Source organism: Bos indicus x Bos taurus, chromosome 6, assembly GCF_003369695.1.
Source record: "Bos indicus x Bos taurus breed Angus x Brahman F1 hybrid chromosome 6, Bos_hybrid_MaternalHap_v2.0, whole genome shotgun sequence".
NCBI classification, from domain to species: domain Eukaryota; kingdom Metazoa; phylum Chordata; class Mammalia; order Artiodactyla; family Bovidae; genus Bos; species Bos indicus x Bos taurus.
In genome coordinates, this window is record NC_040081.1 from 61136684 (window position 1) to 61156606 (window position 19923).

At 41.6% G+C, this 19923-nt stretch overlaps 1 protein-coding gene across 2 annotated transcripts in view; it reads right to left on the reverse strand.

The window, feature by feature from the left end:
- Nucleotides 1–4855: 4855 nt before the first annotated feature.
- The window catches only part of BEND4 (BEN domain containing 4), a 32978-nt gene continuing 17910 nt past the window's right edge, over nt 4856–19923 (reverse strand). The window contains exons 3-5 of one of the 2 annotated variants that reach the window (XM_027544388.1): nt 15649–15740; nt 12649–12889; nt 4856–9100 (exon numbers count right to left, since the gene is read on the reverse strand). In XM_027544388.1, the coding sequence (XP_027400189.1) occupies nt 8883–9100; nt 12649–12889; nt 15649–15740 (551 nt within the window). In that variant the 3' untranslated portion in view covers nt 4856–8882. The remainder of the gene's footprint in view (nt 9101–12648; nt 12890–15648; nt 15741–19923) is intronic. The other variant, XM_027544389.1, reaches the window with a different exon arrangement.

Genomic DNA, 19923 nt, shown 5'->3' on the forward strand with positions numbered 1-19923 from the left:
AGGTGTGTATCACTAAGATGGTGTCTTATGTGAGGCCTGAAAAACAGCTTTAAGAGGAGGGAGGAATTATGAGAAAGAGTCAACCAGGGTTTGGGAGTACATCAAATTATATGTGAATAATTCCCTGAACTGGCATGTACTTTGGCTGAGATGCTCAGATTGAATTATCTTAGTGTGACAGAGACAGACATGTATTTTCTCTTTGTATGACTGACGCGGTTTTTAAAAAATATATTCAAGAATGAGTTGCTCAGTGGAACTTAGAATTTTCTCATAACAGGTGTTGGTCCTTTTTCTCCAAATAGTTACTTAACCATCAGCTGTATTTATTCCATTCCTGGGACACAGTACCTGTATAGTGCCAGGCAATCAGGCTCTCAGTAAATATATTGCATGAATGTATAATCAACTTAAAAAGGGTTCATCTATGGTATAGAGTTCTGGCAAGACAATGCACTGGTCATAGCAAACACCCTCTTCCAACAACATAAGAGAAGACTCTACACATGGACATCACCAGATGGTCAACACCGAAGTCAGACTGATTATATTCTTTGCAGCCAAAGATGGAGAAGCTCTATACAGTCAGCAAAAAGACCAGGAGCTGACTGTGGCTCAGATCATGAACTCCTGACTGCCAAATTCAGACTGAAATTGAAGAAAGTGGAGAAAACCACTAGCCCATTCAGGTATGACCTAAATCAAATCCCTTATGACTATACAGTGGAAGAGAGAAATACATTTAAGGGACCAGATCTGATAGACAGAGTGCCTGATGAACTATGGATGGAGGTTCGTGACATTGTACAGGAGACAGGAATCAAGACCATCCCCAAGAAAAACAAATGCAAAAAAGCAAAATGGCTGTCTGAGGAGGTCTTACAAATAGCTGTGAAAAGAAGGGAAGTGAAAAGCAAAGGAGAAAAGGAAAGATATACCCATTTGAATGCAGAGTTCCAAAGAATAGCAAGGAGAGATAAGAAAGGCTTCCTCAGCGATCAAGGCAAAGAAATAGAGGAAAACAATAGAACGCGAGACTAGAGATCTCTTCAAGAAAATGAGAGATACCAACGGAACATTTCATGCAAAGATGGGGCACAACAAAGGACAAAAATGGTATGGACCTAAGAGAAGCAAAAGATATTAAGAAGAGGTGGCAAGAATACACAGAAGAACTGTACAAAACAGATCTTCACGACCCAAATAATCACGATGGTGTGATCACTCACCTACAGCCAGACATCCTGGAATGTGAAGTCAAGTGGGCCTTAGAAAGCATCACTACGAACAAAGCTAGTGGAGGTGATGGAGTTCCAGTTGAGCTATTTCAAATCCTGAAAGATGATGCTGTGAAAGTGCTGCACTCAATATGCCAGCAAATTTGGAAAACTCAGCAGTGGCCACAGGACTGGAAAAGGTCAGTTTTCATTCCAGTCCCAAAGAAAGGCAATTCCAAAGAATGCTCAAACTACCGCACAATTGCACTCATCTCACACGCTAGTAAAGTAATGCTCAAAATTCTCCAAGCCAGGCTTCAGCAATACGTGAACCGTGACTTTCCAGATAGATGTTCAAGCTGGTTTTAGAAAAGGGAGAGGAACCAGAGATCAAATTGCCAACAGCCGCTGAATCATCAAAAAAGCAAGAGAGTTCCAGAAAAACATCTATTTCTGCTTTATTGACTATGTCAAAGCCTTTGACTGTGTGGATCACAATAAACTGTGGAAAATTCTGAAAGAGATGGGAGTACCAGACCACCTGATCTACCTCTTGAGAAACCTATATGCAGGTCAGGAAGCAACAGTTAGAACTGGACATGGAACAATAGACTGGTTCCAAATAGGAAAAGGAGTACGTCAAGGCTGTATATTGTCACCCTACTTATTTAACTTATATGCAGAGTACATCATGAGAAACGGTAGGCTGGATGAAGCACAAGCTGGAATCAAGATTGCCAGGAGAAATATCAATAACCTCAGATATGCAGATGACACCACCCTTGTCAGAAAGTGAACTAAAGAGCCTCTTGATGAAAGTGAAAGAGGAGAGTGAAAAAGTTGGCTTAAAGCTCAACATTCAGAAAACTAAGATCATGGCATCCGTTCCCATCACTTCATGGCAAATAGATGGGGAAACAGTGGAAACAGTGGCAGACTTTATTTTTGGGGGCTCCTAAATCACTGCCGATGGTGATTGCAGCCATGAAATTAAAAGACGCTTACTCCTTGGAAGGAAAGTTATGACCAACCTAGACAGCATATTCAAAAGCAGAGACATTACTTTGCCAACAAAGGTCAGTCTAGTCAAGGCTATGGTTTTTCCAGTGGTCATGTATGGATGTGAGAGTTGGACTGTGAAGAAAGCTGAGCACTGAAGAATTGATGCTTCTGAACTGTGGTGTTGGGAGAAGCCTCTTGAGTCCCTTGGACTGCAAGGAGATCCAACCAGTCCGTCCTAAAGATCAGTTTTGGGTGTTCATTGGAAGGACAGATGCTGAAGCTGAAACTCCCAATACTTAGACCACCTGATGCCAAGAGCTGACTCATTTGAAAAGACCCTGATCTGATGCTGGGAAAGATTGAGGGCAGGAGAAGGAGACGACAGAGGATGAGACGGCTGGATGGCATCACTGACTCGATGGACGTGAGTCTGAGTGAACTCTGGGAGTTGGCAATGGACAGGGAGGCCTGGCGTGCTGTGGTTCATGGGGTTGCAAAGAGTCGGACACGACTGAGTGACTGAACTGATGTAGTATGTAGTTTCCTCCTTTTTGGTAACTGAACACCACTCTGTTTTGTAGATATATCACATTTTATTTGTCCTTTCATCACCTGCTGAATGTAAACTGATTTCACTTTTTGGTATTGTAAGTAAAGCTCTTATGAATATTTATGTACAGGTTTTTGTTTAGACGTCTGTTTTCAGTTCTCTTGGGTATATACCCACTAGTGGAACTGATGGGTCAAACGACATTGAGCTTTTTAAGGAACTGCCAAATTGTTTTTCAAAGTGACTTACACCATTTACATTCTTACCAGCAGTGTATGAGTATTTCATCTTTCCATATTCTGATACCTTATCACATTACCTTTTTCATTGCTATTTCACTGTGGTTTAATTTGCATTTTCCTAATGACAAGTGGTGTTAAGCACCTTTTCACGTGCTTATCGGCCATTTGTATATATCTTCATTGGAGATATGTATATTTAGAACCCTTGCCCACTTTTAAATAGGTTATTTGTGCTTTAATTAATTAGGTTGTATTATTGTGTTGTAAAAGACCTATATATTCTGGCTACAAGTCTTTTATCAGATATATAATTTGTTAAGTATTTCCTCTATTCTATGGGCTTTTTGTTCTTTATGTTGCTTTTGGAAATGTAAAAGTTTTAACTTTGATGAAGTACAATTTATCTTTATCAGTTATACTTTCTGGTGTCGTATTGAGGAAAACTATTGCTTAACCCAAGATTTATTCCTGTTTTCTCCCAAGAGTTTTGTAGTTTTAGCTCTTCCATTTATTTTGAATTACCTTTTGCACATGGTATAAAAGTAGGGGTCCAACTTCATTCTTTTGGATGTGGATATCCTATTGACTCAGGATAATCTGTCATAAAGGCTATTCTTTCCTTATTATCTTAGCACCCTTGTTAAAAATCAACTGACCACAAATGTAAACATTGTTTGCATTTCCATAAGAACTTTAGGATAAAGTGGTCAATTTCTGCAGAGGTCACCTGAAATTTGGTTAGGAACTACAATGGACTCGTAGATCAATCTGGGAAGTACTGCCATCTTAACAATATTGATTCCTCCACTTTACTATCATGCAGTATCTTCCCAGTTATTCAGAACTTCTAAAATTTCTTCCACTAATGTACTGTAGTTTGCAGAGTACAAGTCTGGCACTTATTTTTAAAAGTTCATTCCTAAGGGTTTGTTTCTGATATGATTGAAAATAAAATTGTTTTTTAAATTTCAGAGTGTTGCTAGTGCATAGAAGAGTTGATTTTCATATACTGATCTTGTTTCCTGCAACCTTGCTGAATTTGTTCCTAACATCTGTTTGATTTGTAGCTTTTACTGTGTGACCTGCTACAAAATATTAAAAACCAAAGTGACTTAATAATCCTGTTTCAATGCTTTAGAATAGCAAAATAATTTAAATTTCATTTTAATTTATATTCCAATTCAAACTCAAATTATTTGGACTAAATTGTTTTTCCATCCAAAACTGCTGTTTAGGACACTCACCTTGTAGTGCAAAAATAAAACCTTTTCCCTAAATGAAAAAATGTATTAGTTTTTACTTGGTCTAACTTATGAATGATACATTCAGTCTCATTGTTCAATAGTATTTGGTATTTTAGATTCATTTTATGTAGTAACTAGTGGGAAGCCACCATGCCATCTTATTTAGCCATAGCTACTTTGCTTTTGTAATGAGGTCACTGTTCATAAACAATCAACATCTTTTCACTGTTAAAGGGTCAAGAGAAGAAACTGTAGCATTCGTCCTCTCCCGGAGCAATGGACCTACAGAAGCATGTACGTTTAAAGTGTGAATGCAGAAAATGCTGGACAGAAATTTTGGGTCACATGTCACTTTCACTTCATCACTGGTTGTCCCCTTCATTCACTAGATCAAATGGATTTTTTGGATGAGTTCTGGTCAGTTCCCGGACATAACTATCTTTTATATGGGTATTAAGCATGTAACATTTTCTTGGCATTCTGAGTCATGCAGAAAAGCCCTAGTGTCAAGGCAAAAAAAAAAGTTTTGTTAAAGAAAAAAACACCCAGAAAAGCGTCTTGAATAAATTTGAGAAAGATGCAAAAAGCAAGTTAAAACACTTAACATAAACTTGACATTTATTGTGCAACTTTATCTCCAACAGAACAAGTGGCATTCTAGAGGTATATGAAGTAATAAAATCAATACTCCAGTTAGAACACCTGAAATAACTGGCTCTAGTAACAAATGTTGCTTATAATTAAAAATATTGAATGTTTAAAAAACTCTTATAACATTTTAAGTTCCTAAAAGAAATGTGCCTAACACTTAAAAAACAACTTACTCTTCTATATAAATTGTTCACAAAAAATCTTGCTATCCTGTATTACACTATGCATTTATAGCTTTATTAACATATCTCTAGTGGGTATTAACTCTACACAGTACAATCAAATAGAAATTATTAATAAAGAATCAACAAGACTTCAACAATAAAAATATCAGGATCAATGGATTTGTCACAGTTTCTGCACATGTGTTCTTCATAGAAAATAGAGTAAAGGCAAGTTGGCCCCAGTGTCAGGCTGCTACACGAGTTCCAGGGAGGAGACACACACAAAGGCAATGCCTACATGGGGCAGGGTCGGACTGGAGCAGCGACCTTCAGGGTTTCAGGACCCCTCTCACGGCCTGGCATGCCCTGTTCCCTAGAAACAAAGCCAGGCACTGATGGCCGAGGCAAGCTCTTGAAACTTCAAACACAGCCAGAGGTGTTAAAGCCACAACTAAAGGAAAGGATCAACAGATTACTGTATTTTCCTACAAAACCTTCACGACAATTCTCACAGTGACATCATGGTTAGAACCCTCTCTTCCAAACCAGACTCATCAAATCTAAGGCTACGAATACAACTGATGTGAAAAGTGAATGAATGCTGGCTAATGATGTCCAGTGCCACGTCTAACATCTATCTGTTCCCAAAGAACATCACTTCACTGAGTTCAAAGTTTTGCTTTTATATCCCTGCATTTTTGTACTGGGAACCCTATGATGGAAATGTGAACAAATTAGTCATTTTATTCACTACTTCGATTAAACAACAAATCTATCCCCAAAGTGTTGATGGGTTTTGAGAACGGGAGAAAACTGGAACTATTGGAGAAAACTGAACAAGTCATTCCACTTTCTAAACCCAAAGATTTCCCCTTACTAGCTGAGTAATAATAAGCTCAATAAAATGGGATAACAATAACAGCCTAGGGAGTGCTTGTGAGGATTAAAATGAGAGGAGGCATAAAGTGCTTAGCAAAACACCTGCACACAGGACTCTGAACTATAAGCTATAGCTTTGTCAGTGGTTCTGAATGGGTCTGAAGAGTTTCCAATGCAGGCAAGACCCATCAGGCTACTTGTACTGGGCCAATTCTGACAATGAACATGCTTTTGAGTAAGTCATCTTACCAGATGTATTTTTTATTGTAATTTGGGGAACTGTGATTCAGTGAAAGCCTAGTGCTTCTATTAGCCAGTTTTGGACAGTCATGAGGAAATTTAATCTGGTGCTTTTACCACAAAGATATGGTAATTCAGTGCTATCAATAAGCCATACTGACCGAGCTGGTCGTTAAGATGACTGAAGTCCTCTGAGTGTTCTCTGCAACTGAATACACCATGGAGGGTGAAAGTGGTCTCTAACAGGTAAATATACTCTTTATAGTTTTGAATTTTAATTAGGAGGCAAGTACTGGTGAGTTATTACTTGTGCACTTCATGTTGTCCAGCATTAATTCTCCACTGTCTAACCACTGGCTGATAATTCAAGTAACTGCAGAGGGCCCTCAACTGGGTGGCATTTTCCACATTATTTCAAGTGAAGTGGTTATTTTTATCCAGTACTTACATGACTGAAAGAAGCCATCACTATGTTTACAAAAATATATCATAATGATACATACTGCTGTTTAGAGACATTTCCACTAGCGTTCTGACTCAAGCATCCTATTTGACATGTTTTGCCAAGCAGTTTTGGCAAGTGTCACCACATTAAACACACACCAGCAAGACTTGCACCATATGTTGAAAATCACTATTACGTTTTAAAAATTGGTATATAAGAGCTGTCAAAAATTAGCATCTGTATGGTGAGACGACATAGCATTGAATGAGAAAAGTTTAAATCTTTTCTAAAAATGAAGCTATCCAAGAATGAGACTTTTTTAAAATGAATGAAATCTAAGAAAAACTAAGGAGGTGGTCTGTGGGCATCAGGTCAGGTTCTAGAGTTCATGTTGAGTGACAGAATTCAAATGAGGGCAATATTCACTTGTTTTTCTGAAAACAGTGCATGCTTCCTACTTGATACTCCATTTGTTTTCTGAGAGCATCAGGAGGTCAAGCCATTCAAAGCGGCAGGAAGATGCAGACATCATGAACTTGCAGATTCCCCAGTTTGTACTGTTGTCTAGATTTTGGGGAAAAAATCTGCTATTATAAGAATTTACTGGACGTAATCATCCTATTGCTATCTGACACATGGGGAAGCTGGATCAAATAATATACTAATATATCACCTTATAATTCTGATGAAGGTCAATGAGTTTATGACTGACAGAAGACTACACAGTCAATGTTTGTGACTAACGAAGGGCTAAGAAAGATCCAGAATATAAAATCACCCACTTGCTCTACGGCTGTGAAGCAGCCACATATATAACATCTCTCAATTTCCCTATCAAAAGAGATGATGACTTTTTTTTTTAAACAAATGCTCTAACGTTATCCTCTCCATTCCCAGTGAAGCCTAAAACAGCAGCAGCCTTTAATAAAAGCTGCCCATTTAGCCCTAAGCTTTACAAAGAATGCAGTTATCTGGATTAGGGTGATAAAGGAAGCCTCCCCTCCTACCCACACCTGAAGCAGAAACAGATTCTATCATCTCTAGAGCATCTGCTGACACGAAATGGTTCCAAAGACATTACTACAAACTTGAGCTCAACAAATTAAACTGGGGAAAGTAGTGGGAAAGGTCAGTGCTAACTCAGCCAAGGCCAGAAATTCAGGGGAATACTGGAGGGAAGCAAGTACAACAACTGGGGTGAAACATTTCCATTGGTGACAAAGAGAAACAAGATTTATGCAAATTCTAAAGATCAACTCAGCACAAAAAGACCCTCAAATTTCAGAGACATTACAAACACGCCCGTTGCATAGTTGTCAGAATGGCCTTGAAACTGTGTGTGTACAATTCCAGAACAAATTCAGTGAACACCATCGGCCTCACCATTTGTTTGGTCCTCAGCGCACCGAACGACTAGCTGATTGAAACTCTCATTGTGCAGCCCATCACTTTGGCATTGTGTCAACAGAGCCTGATTTAAGGCTGTGGAAATTGTGCATCTATGAACCTACAAAGTTGAGCATTTGAAAATGGTTTTGGATCTTTGGATGTTTCTTGACTAACACAGTGAAAACTTTTACTGTTCGTCAACTCCAGAGATCATATAGTGCCTTCCTTATCAACACAGTAGAAATTTTATTTTTTGGTAAAAAGTAACAGAGAGAAACAGCTAGCTTCCAACTCATCATTGTCTAGAGGTGACCTCTGATCTCTGGTTTCTGTTTTAGTAACAGGTTCTTGTCAATGCAGACACAACATACAATGTCACCTATCCTATGTCTTTGCTGAGAAGTATAAATTCAAGTCTTTGGAAAACATAAAGACAACTTATCTGAACTAAAATGAGAATGCCTGTTCCGTGTCCCTCAGGACAATGCTGCGTCTCCAGCTTCTCCCATGAGCACCACACCAACCTCCATGGGGACCAGCCCTGCTCACGAAGCAGAGCTTACCTGAAGGCATGAGACAGGCGAACAAGAACTTACCTATCTTTTTTCACCCTCACCATCTAACTGAAATCAACCGTAGTTTTTTCTTTGTATAATATAGTATTCTGAAAACCTCTGCAGGCTCCATACACTTTCCAAACTTGTATTGGGAGCTGTTTGGCAGTAGGTCAAGAGAGTTAAGGTTTAGGATGTGTAAAGTCTGACAGAGTGACATGCTTTGGATTCTAAAGTGATGGTAACAGAACATTCACCATTGGAACTTGAGAGGACTGGCTGCTCGTGTGGAAAGATTTTGTCCACTAATCACCAGATCCATCCTGGGAATTTTTATTGAAGACTTCATCCTGGGAAGGCTGGTGATCGATCCCTTCATAAAAGGAACCTCCGTTGTGCAGGAAAGTGCCCACGGCTCGCCCCTGCCGGGCGTGACCCACAGCATCGCTGAACACTTTGTTTATCTGCTCCTCTGAGGGCATCCACCAGTCGGGGTTGGAGGTACAGTGCATCCTAATGAATTCTGTGGGAATATACACAACAGTAAAAAAGAAAAAAAAAAGAGAGAGAGAAACAGCTGGTTTTTGCAGTGGATGACAAGGATGCTTAAACTTTAACAGCAGCTCTATAAGGAAAGCTTTATGGGACATCAGATGTAGTGCCATGATGACGTCACTTATTAGACTTTAAAACTTACACCATCTACATTTTCTACTCACGTGCAAAAATAAAAATTATGTGAGTGATCCCTCTAAGACACATTTGCTATGAATGGTAAATCTGATTTGTGAAGCATGGTCTGCACCATGCTAGGTTCAAACCCTGTTGTTACATGCCCACATTTTTAACTCTTTCCAGAAGCACAGCAAGTATCATTAGTATGGTATTCTTTAACCAGCTACTAATTTGTAGATTAAGTGCAAGAAAATAAAATCTCAGTAAGAACCTGCATAAGTTTTGGTTCAGAAGAGATTTCCACATTATTACAGGCTGTATTTATGTCTCTAATTATGATATCTATACATGTACTGACAAATATTTTTTAGATGAGTTTTCCTCTAAATATTTAATTTCACCAGATACAATTAGGAAGAGGTAAGTGTATAAAGAGTAGCTAAGACTCCAATAAAACAATCTTGGCCTCCCTCCAGCTGAGTTCAGATCAACCTATCCTGTTTTCTCAGTCAGGGGACATGCAGAGTTCCCATACAGCTGTTTCATTAATAACATGGGCATCTGAAAGCTGAACTGAGCACTCTGGAAAAGGTCCTAAGTCAAACTGTGTTTTTTTATTTTTTGCACAGCTGATTCAAAGTTCAGGGTGACTGCTGTTTACACATCATTTCTTCTCCAGCACTGCTCCCTCTATAAGACAACGGTTCTGGTCATAGGATTGGATTTGTCTGAAATTTATTTATGAAACCCTGATCCTATTTGCCCTTTGAAGCTGATGCTTTTAAGAACTTGGACCAGAAAAATCTCATGAACTGAACTGTGTCTATCTTAGCAGATAAACAGGGGCATTCCCTTCAATTTCATGCCTGAGGTGAGAGACTCGTTCATCTCGTTCAAGTCCCAGCTCCGGTGGCCTTCGCTGGGGTTGAGAACTGTGTTTATTCAGCATCTCATCCTGCAAAATCGTCAGGAACCAGATGGCTGATGGTGGGGTGCAAGCCTAGGAAACACCGAAGGACACCTACATCCTCAAACCCGGGTCATGGTCACTACAACGCTGAACAGAGAGAAAGCAAATGGGACCACTAGGGCTCACATAGCTAGATCTCTCCCTATTATCTTCCTTGTGTTCACACTTATTCCCAACTATAACTGTCCTCAGATCGCCTCCAGCTAGGCTGTGAGCTCCACAAGTCAGGGATTCTGTTTTCTCCTCCTCTCTGCCTTTCTCAGGTCTCCTACCTCAAGTGTTTACAAGTATTCCATAACTGTTTAAGAAGTTCCCCTACCTCTGTCCAGATGCCCCATTCTCATAGGAACATAAAGAAATGAAAGAAAGGTGCCTGTGAGCAGGAATCAAGGCTAACTGTCGAGGGCGCTGTAGCCCTGCCACTCTGAGAACGTGCTGCTCTGTGATACCTACACTGCCCCCTCCTTAGCACCCACTGCTGTGACAGGACTTACTCCAACACTGTGCCAGATGATTACAAGATCAAAGGAGAGGTCATTCTGTTACACAGACTGGAAGCATTGTCACATCCCTGACCCCTCTCTTCCTGCTGGAGTCAAACCACCCCAGGGAACAGGCCCGCCTAGAATTTGATTTCACTCCCTGAAGCACCCTGCTCTCCATCCCTCAAGTGTCCAAACATCTGCCACTTCCTTGGCCCTCCTATACTTGCTGACCACAAGGACGTCACCCTGGGAGTCATCACACCTCAGCCTTCAGGAAGGGAATCCCATTTAGGTCAAAGAAGGCCCCAAGATTTCAGCCTTTGGGACACACACAAGGGCTCTAACCAGCTGCCCTGACACATCAGCAGTTCCTGCCTATGCCTTCTCCACCCATGGGCAGGGGAGGCCTGTGTGTCCTGCGCAGCTCTCCTGTGTTGGAGAGTACATGTTCTGATTGGGCAGCCTGGGCTGCATCGGTGTCCCAGCGGGCCTGGCAGCATTCCCAGGGCAGCAACACTAGTGCTTTGGGATGTAAGTTAATCCCTCAGTTTCAAAGACTTGCTCATTAAAATGTAAAATGTTTAACAAGGATTTATGGAAAGGGACAGTGAGCCCCCTTATCCTGATTCTTCACAAGCCGCACGGCAAATTCCTGAATACATACTGAGCATGCTCTCAGCAGACCCCCTCCCCCTGCTAAGCTTACCACCCCTCTGGTACCTCTGTCTGCTCTGACGATATTGGGGAATAAAGGAACGTGTGGCTAGTTTGCTAAGACAGACACTGGAAATGTCCATCACCCAGACACTCTAAATGGAATTTTTAGACTGGCCAACAGGGTGCGCTCCAGCGCACCTGCGCCAAGTTGTCCATAATGCTGGCATCTTCATTCTAGGTGGCCTGTCAAGTCTGGGCCACCTGGATCAATCACCTGGGGAGGTTGCGAGGTGCAATAATGCACGCCTCTCCTGTCCTCCCCCCCAGACCCGCTCAGTCGGAAGTTCAGGGTGGCTCTGGGGATCTCTGTTGCTAACGAATGCTGCACAGGCACCCTAGTCACTGTGGGCGTCAGGACAGGGGTGCGGGAGTGAGTGTCCTTCTGATGAGGAAGGCCTTATCAGTGATCAGGTTTTTCCACTGTGACTTCTTCACCAGGAAATATTTTGATTCCTATCAGGAGTAAATCATTATTAAGTCTTCCAAGCAATAAAATCACTCTTGAACTGTATACAAGTCAACACTCTGATACGGACTTTTCAGGTGTGAACAGAGCCTACGCTGGCGTTGTAACGTTTGCACTTGTCTGTGTTGATCTGCACCCACCCGGTCAACCATCTACATCTGGCCTCTTCCTCCTCACCCTCTGCCTGGCCTATCCGTAGTGTGCATCGGCTAGAGTAATCAGCTCTTAATACTGATGACGTGGTGTTATCTGAGCAGTATTTTTTAAATACGGAAACTTAAAAAAAACTAGAACAGAATCTGACTGGGCGAGAAATACTTTAGGCCTATGGAAAATTAACTAAATAAATTTAAGGAGCAGGGGCAAGTATTCTCGACAAGGGTAGCTAGACTGGGGGAGGGTGCCATAGGCTTCAAATGAAAACGGGGTAAATTTTAAAATCCCTTGTCTTCTTTTCCTGTGTGCTTTACCCAGTGTTCCAGCTTTCCTGGAGGTGGCCTTCCCAGGCAGCAAAGAAAATCTGAACTTAAAGCGTGAAACATGAGGTGCTATGCAGTGCTTATGTGCCACTAAGCGCTAAAGCAAACAAAGAATTTTTAAAGAACTTCTCGATACCAAAGAGATGGGCTACATGAAGCCTACAAAGTCTCAGCGGAAAAAAACCAAAATACAGTCAAGGCTGAACACTTGCACGGGGAGCCACAGCCAATGCGGTGAAATGAGATCACAGATGGACACTGAGCGGAAGGATGCAGTACCTCGGAGGCATGTTACTTTAACTGGATCCAGAGGGCGTCTCTCAGGACCTGTCTCTCCTGACTGCACTGACCTTTTCCTTTTTCCAAGGCCGCATGAGTACTTAAGCTCATCGGTAGTGAAAACAAATCTGATGAGGTATCGAAGGAGCCGCCTCCCATCTTTCTTTGAAGAATTTACAGCCTCATCCCACTGTTTGCTCGTTATGTAGACAGGATAGTTGTTCAACAGCTGCTTGCTTCCCTGGAAAAGCGAAACATTTTCTCATTACCTACTTAGCTGGCCAGCCGGCAGCCCAGGCGATCTCCATTTCAAAGGCAAACATGCTTTTTAACCAAGTGGCTATGCTGACAATGAACCGGGTACTGAAGAGCACAAGTAATTGCTCACTCTCAAAACGGGCACTTTTCAAATTACATTTGCATTTTCTATAACAAGAGCCAATGAGGTTTAATGAACACCTTTGAAAGAGGAGCTATTTTTAACTTGCATTTTAACAGGTAGGTTAAAACGTGTCAAGATCCAATGACAGGAAACACTATTTAAATATAACCTGTAACTTTCCTTTTCAATCTATTAAAATATGCAAAAATGACTTTGAAGAGTGTGATCAAACAGGTCTCCTCATCTTTTGGCTGGTGGTTAAGTACTTTTAGAAATGACGCTGGTGGGTTATTTCCATAAGGTCTTTTTTTTTTGTGTTTAATGTACCTAATATCTGATAGCTGTTGCATTTCAGTGAAACAGCATTAAAAAGTGAATTTAAAAAAAGTGGAATTGTGGAAACAGAAAAAAAATCACTAATAATAATGCAAAACAAGTTTCCTCAAATTATAGCTTCTGCAAATGCCACTATTTTATCAACTCAAAATTTTTCTTACTTTTCACCTTTATAATTTATGTCTGCTATAAAATTCCCAGGCTAAATAGCTGCAATGGGACTAATTATAGGAATTTCTGTAACATTTATAAGCCATGTTTAGTCAGTTGCACCTACACAACCATTATTTTAGTTCTGGTTGTCCATAAAAGTCTACAGTCCAGGACAAATTAATTAACCCATGATCTCAGTTTTAATGTACTTCTTCCCCAGTAATTAAGGTGTACAAAATAAAGAAGGGAAACTCATTCAGTTTTACAACTTTGCAAATTTACTATAGGTTATAAATTGGCACTGTTTGGGTCTCACAGGTTTTTATTTTAAAAAGTGCTCTGTTCACAAGGTCTGAGGAGGGCAAATGGTACAGGAGCCAACAGGAAAGGAAGAGACAGCAGACACAGCTATGAAACTGTCACTGGACTATACCCACAGAAACTCAGCACCGCAGTGTCATACTCCCGTGAAGTAGCAGGCGTGCGACTGAGTGTCTTTTTTATAGAAAGCAACTGAGGGACAGGGTTTGAGGTTTGAATTTAGTCAGTTTGGGTTTAAACTGAATCTTAGTTCTGCATCTTACTTGGTGTTTCTTGAGCAAGTTACTTCAACTGAGAGGAAGAACTAAGCTATCATAGGTTTAAACTATGAGTATTTGGGAGCATAAACCAGCCCTTGGCTGTGTCCTACATATGATCAAAAGACGGGCAGGAGCCCAGAGGTTCCTAAGGGCCTCTTAGCCCAGACTGCTGTTTCATGGCAGGAGGGGCGAGACAGAGGGTTGACTGGCATGTGTGGCAGTGCAGACAGGAAAGCGAGGCTGAAAGACGTAAGACCAAGGGGGTGAGGCAACCAATCCCGTGAGCCAGGCTACAGGGGACTGAGGTGTTGCCGATTCCCAGGTGAAACAAGACGTCCTCCACAAAGATAAGCAACAGAGGGTTATGGCTGGGGGATGGGGAGGCAGATACTAATGAGGAACAGTGTCTGTCACACAGCAGGTGCAATGAACATCTGTTGAATGACTACTGCAGGGAATCCCCTGGTGGTCCAGGGGTTAAGACTCTGTGCTCCCAGTCCAGGGGACACAGGTTCGACCCCTGGTCTGGGAAGATTCAACACACTGCAGAGCAACCAAATCCATGAGCCACAACTACTGCGCCTACACTCTAGAGCCTGGGAGATGCAACAAGAGAAGCCACCACAATGAGAAGCCCACACACCAAAATGAAGAGTAGTCCCCACCTGCCTCAACCGGAGAAAGCCCATGCACAGCAACGAAGACCCAGCACAGTCAAAAATAAAATAAAGAGAGAAAGAAAGGGGAAAAAAGAGAAAGGAAAGGGGAACCAGAAGGGAGTCCTGACACAAAGGCCTAGAGAAAGAGAGCAGGTGCAGCAGGGAGGAGAGGCGAGACTCTGGGGATGATGAGGGCTGGGAAATGGGCCCTGGACGGGACAACTGGGAGAGTAGCCTGGGGTGGGGAGGGGGCAGCTCTCTCAGAGCATTCTGACAAGGAGTGGAGGTGGAGCCAGACTACAGACAGGGCAGGGTGGGGGCAGAGCAAACGGAAATGAGACTGGAGAAATGAAGACAGATCAGTCTTTCAAGGGTTTGATCACTGAGGTTACCATTCAGCAAGTGCCTTCAATGACAGGCAACAGGGCTGAGGCCTGAACCTACCCTTCAAGGAGCAGGATGCGTTGTGGTGTTAGGATGAAAGTGCCGCAGGGTGCTTTGGGTGACGGAAGGAGAAAGAAAAGATAATCGTTGAGGGAGGGAGGGAGCATCAAAGAGGGGCTGATTTTCAGAGTGGGAAGACTTGGAACAAACACTGTCTCTGCCTGAGGGAATGACAGGTGGGTTCTCCCATTTCAGGTCCCTCTGAGCCAAAAGAATATTGCCCACAATATTGAACTTCTGTTTCCCGCCCTCAGAGTACAGAGGTGAATGTACTTCATGATGCATGGCCTTCCTCTGCAGGATATATCCTCACTCATAAACCTCAGAGTCTCCCAGGTCTTCTGTTAGCCAATCTGTTCTGGTGTATAGGTGGTTAAAAACTGAGATGCTTCATCTTAGGGCCCTTCCACATGGTGTACCGTTTACCTTGCCACTGGAGACCTACCTCGGTCGGCTGGTCAGCTGGCTGTGGGATCATGAGCTGGTTGTGGTGCTGGAGCACCATCTTCAGGTAATCTAAGACAGTCTGGCAGGGCACTGGGTGGAAGAAATTGCAACAATTGCACATGAGCTGAACTGTGCTGGGAAAATAGAAAGCTTTCTTTTAAGGTTTAAAAAGATTTTTGATGTAAACATCTAAAAAAAAAAGATTTTCTAAAGGAAACAATCTTCTTTCATTTGACATCCGCAGTTATTTCAGTTTGTAAACATGGAACAGATGCTACAGTTTGGGGAGAAATTTCGGGTTCAGCACAATTTAAGTCAAACTGACTCTAAGATGAATTTGGGTCAATAATAATGATGGCACACTGAACAAGTCACAGAACAGACATGTCTTCTCTGATTCAAGTTGTAACATGAGCACCCAATGGTGCTTTTGAAAATTAAGGTACTGAAGACTGTGATGTTTCACTCATTTAAAATCGATGATACAATGCTCATTATTAGTGCCATTCATCCCTAGTTCTTCAGGAAAGCAGTAAGTCATGCACTTTAGACCTGCTTCCTGACATGGACATGCCTGACCATGTAGCGCATCCTCTCTCCAGACACTCACCTGATCTGGTCCAATTCAGATTCAGTCAGTATGTATATCATTAACTGTTGTATTATATTTTTTGAGGCATAGTCTTATAGAGTTATCAAATAATTACAATAAAACTGAACACACGAGCCCAATATGGAGCCTGACATATTTTTGTACCACTGCAGAAATAATTCTTACATCTTAAGATTTATATTAGAGCCCTTTCTGGAGTATTAACTAATTGCTTTTAAAGGTCTCAGTAGATTAGTTAATAACCTAACTGACATGGATCACTGGCATTATCTGTCCTGGCTATGTGTTTTCTTAGAATGTTTTCATCACGTTAGAGAAAATAGTAAATATTTAACCTAAACCTTAATTTTAAAGTATTATCACTGAGCTTTCTTCACTTTTTCTCTCACATTTTTTTTTTAAGAGAGCAAACTGAAGTTATCATCTTTATCCCCTGCTAACAGCTCTGGGTTTTTTTAGGTGACATTACACTGCAACATAAGAAATCACTGTATCAACATCCTTTGGGAGAATGTGAATGAGTAGAAGTAGGTTAGGAAATTTTTCTTCTTGCCAAGAAATATTTTCTTAAATAACATCCTTACAGATTTGTCTTACACATCAGTGTCACAGGTCACTCTTGCATAGTCATCTGAATATGTTCTTCAAATTAAAGAAGCATTTTGGGGACAACCACAGAAGTCAACAAAAAGAAGGCATATGTGTTTCAGTTTGAAGCAGGACTTTTACTAAGCCAAAGTTCAATAAAACCTGTCAAGTATCTCTAATTTTACCACTCTATTAAAAGCCTAACTCACTTTAAAGTCCATCCTGATGTAACTAAATCCTGTGATTTACAATTCTGCCAAATCTCGCCCAAATTCCTCTTAAGGGGTGCACTTACTGGATAACAGTTCTGTGTTCTGATGGACACTTTTACCCTGGATATGGCTGAGTAGGGAGTTTGAGTCACTGAGAGCTAGAAACTCCACTTTCTAAACCATATCATTTCTGCCCAGGTGTGCAAAGTTCATGGAAGAGTCTGGGCAAGCTAACTGAATGACAAACGGTACTTTCCACATTACTAGAGTCCATAAGCAAAAGTCCAACCACTTGTTCCATAAACAGACAATCCGACCCACTTGCTGACGCCACAGTGAGTCAGAGTGGATCTTCTGGCAACGGGAATCGATTACAGGAAAAGCGTAGAAGACTTGAGAAGCTAATGGAGACAGGAAACAGGTTTGCTATTGAGTTCTGGCTTTTCACTAACTGTGTGGCCTTTGGGATGCCATTTAACTTCTGTGTCTGTCTCTTCTGTACATTGCCAAATATAGGGGTTTCAGTAGCAGCAATGCAACTGTATATATGTCAGTGCATTGCCAAGCAACCTGCGTGAGGTATTATTCTGGATTTAGTTTGGAAGTTTTAGTAAAAGTTGTAAATACTCACCGACTAATTAGGATTTGAATGAAACTCCTTTTGCTACTTTATCCATATTTTACATATGTTTACAGAAAAAATGTTTTAAGAACAAAATGCTTATAAAACTGAATATTCAGTGTGACCTCAACCGTGTTAAAAAATAATTATGTGCAAAGAGAAGAGATTGGAAAGAAATAAACCAAAGTGTCAATAATTAAAAATGATTTTAAAATTAAAATCATTTTTAAAAATTAATTTAAAATAATTAAAAACTTTATCCTTTACCATCCTTGTAAAGACCAATTAAAAAAAAATTTCTACAGTGGGCATGGACCATAATAACTTCAAAGTTGTTTAAAGAATGTCTACATAACTGTTATCTCCTCTTCCTTTGCCATCTATGACCTTCAGTGTTGCCTGTGTAAGCTTGGAGGCAGACTCTCCCATTTCTACATCCCCAATATTCAGAAGCAGTGATAACCTCTGAGCAAGGCCAGTTGACCCAAACATTCTGGAAGAAAACGGAATTTCACCTGCATTTACCGGCCATGGGGCTCTGCTGAAGGCAAGTGGGTCCTGCGGGCTGATATCTGGGCGCAGGGCTGAAGCCAGGAGCACTGAGGACAAGACTCAGCTCAGGTCTAGCTACTGGAATCGACTCTGGCTGCTGATTGTCTGAAAGGCTTGTTAAGTAAGGTTCTTCACAGAAAACTGCTCTCTTTGCCCTTGTTAAGGATGCTTGGGTGTCAAGTACCTAATTTTCCTGACAGATCATTGCATTAACGTCTTGATCAGCTTCTCTTCTTGTTCATTCTGCATTATTTAATCTACTCTGCCATATCATTGTTTTTAAAGACTCAAAACATTTACTCGAAATCCAGCACATACTGTTTTATAGGGAGAATGAAATTATTTACCATCCCGACAAGCATGCCATCTGTGTGCTGTACTAGTGTCTGTCCTAGTCACACTGTCTCTGGAGAGTATAAGTTCCTGAATTGTAAACATCTAGAAATAAACAGTGAGCTTTAAATATTACTCAGCCTACAGACACATGGCTGTTCTCTTGATAATGAAAATGTTCTGTCTCTGATTAATTTAACTGATATGTATAGATGTTATAACAGAACATACCTGAAACTGGGCTGGAAATCAAGGATGACTCTGACTTAAGTCTCTGCCCTCAAGAACCTTACATGGCCTGCCTCTCCTTGTACCAAGACACCAGGAGAGACAAAGAGTAAAAACTTGCCCTGCTACTGACTTCAAGAGAAGCAAGCATGATGTGCTATAGAAAATGGTCAATTCTGCCTGGGAACTGGGGGACGGGTCTGTTAGGGAAGTGCCACCCGACTAGGGTACTGAAGGATGAGTAGGAGCTCCTCGAGTGGGGAAAAGGGAGGGTAAGTCCTTCGACTGGAGGGACAGCAGAAGTTAAGGGAAGACCAGAAGCAAGCGGTAAAGAATCTGCCTGCCAGTGCAGGAGATGTGGGTTCAATCCCTGGTTCAGGAAGATTCCCTGGAGTAGGAGATGGCAACCCACCTCAGTATTCTTGCCTGGAAAATTCCATGCACAGAGGAGCCTGGCAGGCTACAGTCCATGGCATTGCAGAGTCAGACATGACTGAGTGATTGAGCACGCAGAAGCAAGTGCATGGAGGTTTAGGAATCATAAATTGTCCAGAGGGGTTGGAGCACTCGGGGCATGGTGGGAACTCAGGGGTGAGCCTCCAAAAATGAACAGGAAGACGCGGGTAGTGAAGGACATCATGCCGTGCCACACTACAGGTGCTGGAATTTACTCCGTGGACCACGTGAAGCAAAGAGGCATTCAGCAGAGGGTGATGTGGGCTGTTTCAACTGGGAGAGCCTGGGATTGAACAGATACTGCAAGAGGCCACGTTCTGAGTCAGGCATGGATGAAAGCCGTGGGGAGAGAGAGGAGGACTCCATACCGATGGGCACATACGAGGTGGAATCCAAAGGACAGAAGACTGACATGAAATAGGAACAGAGATGCTTATGAATGGAGCTGAAGTTCCCCACCCGGGTAACTAACTGAACGCTGACCTCTTTACCACCTCTTTACAACCACCACCAATCTAAGAAAACCACTTAAGATTTCTGTATTCTCAGGCACAGGACAGTGTCCCTCTCGGTCTCTCAAGGTTGCTCTGTACGGAGTGTTTCCTAGACGATCCTGCAGGCACTTCGTTGTTACTTGATGAACTTAATGCTTCAGCATTCCGGTATTAC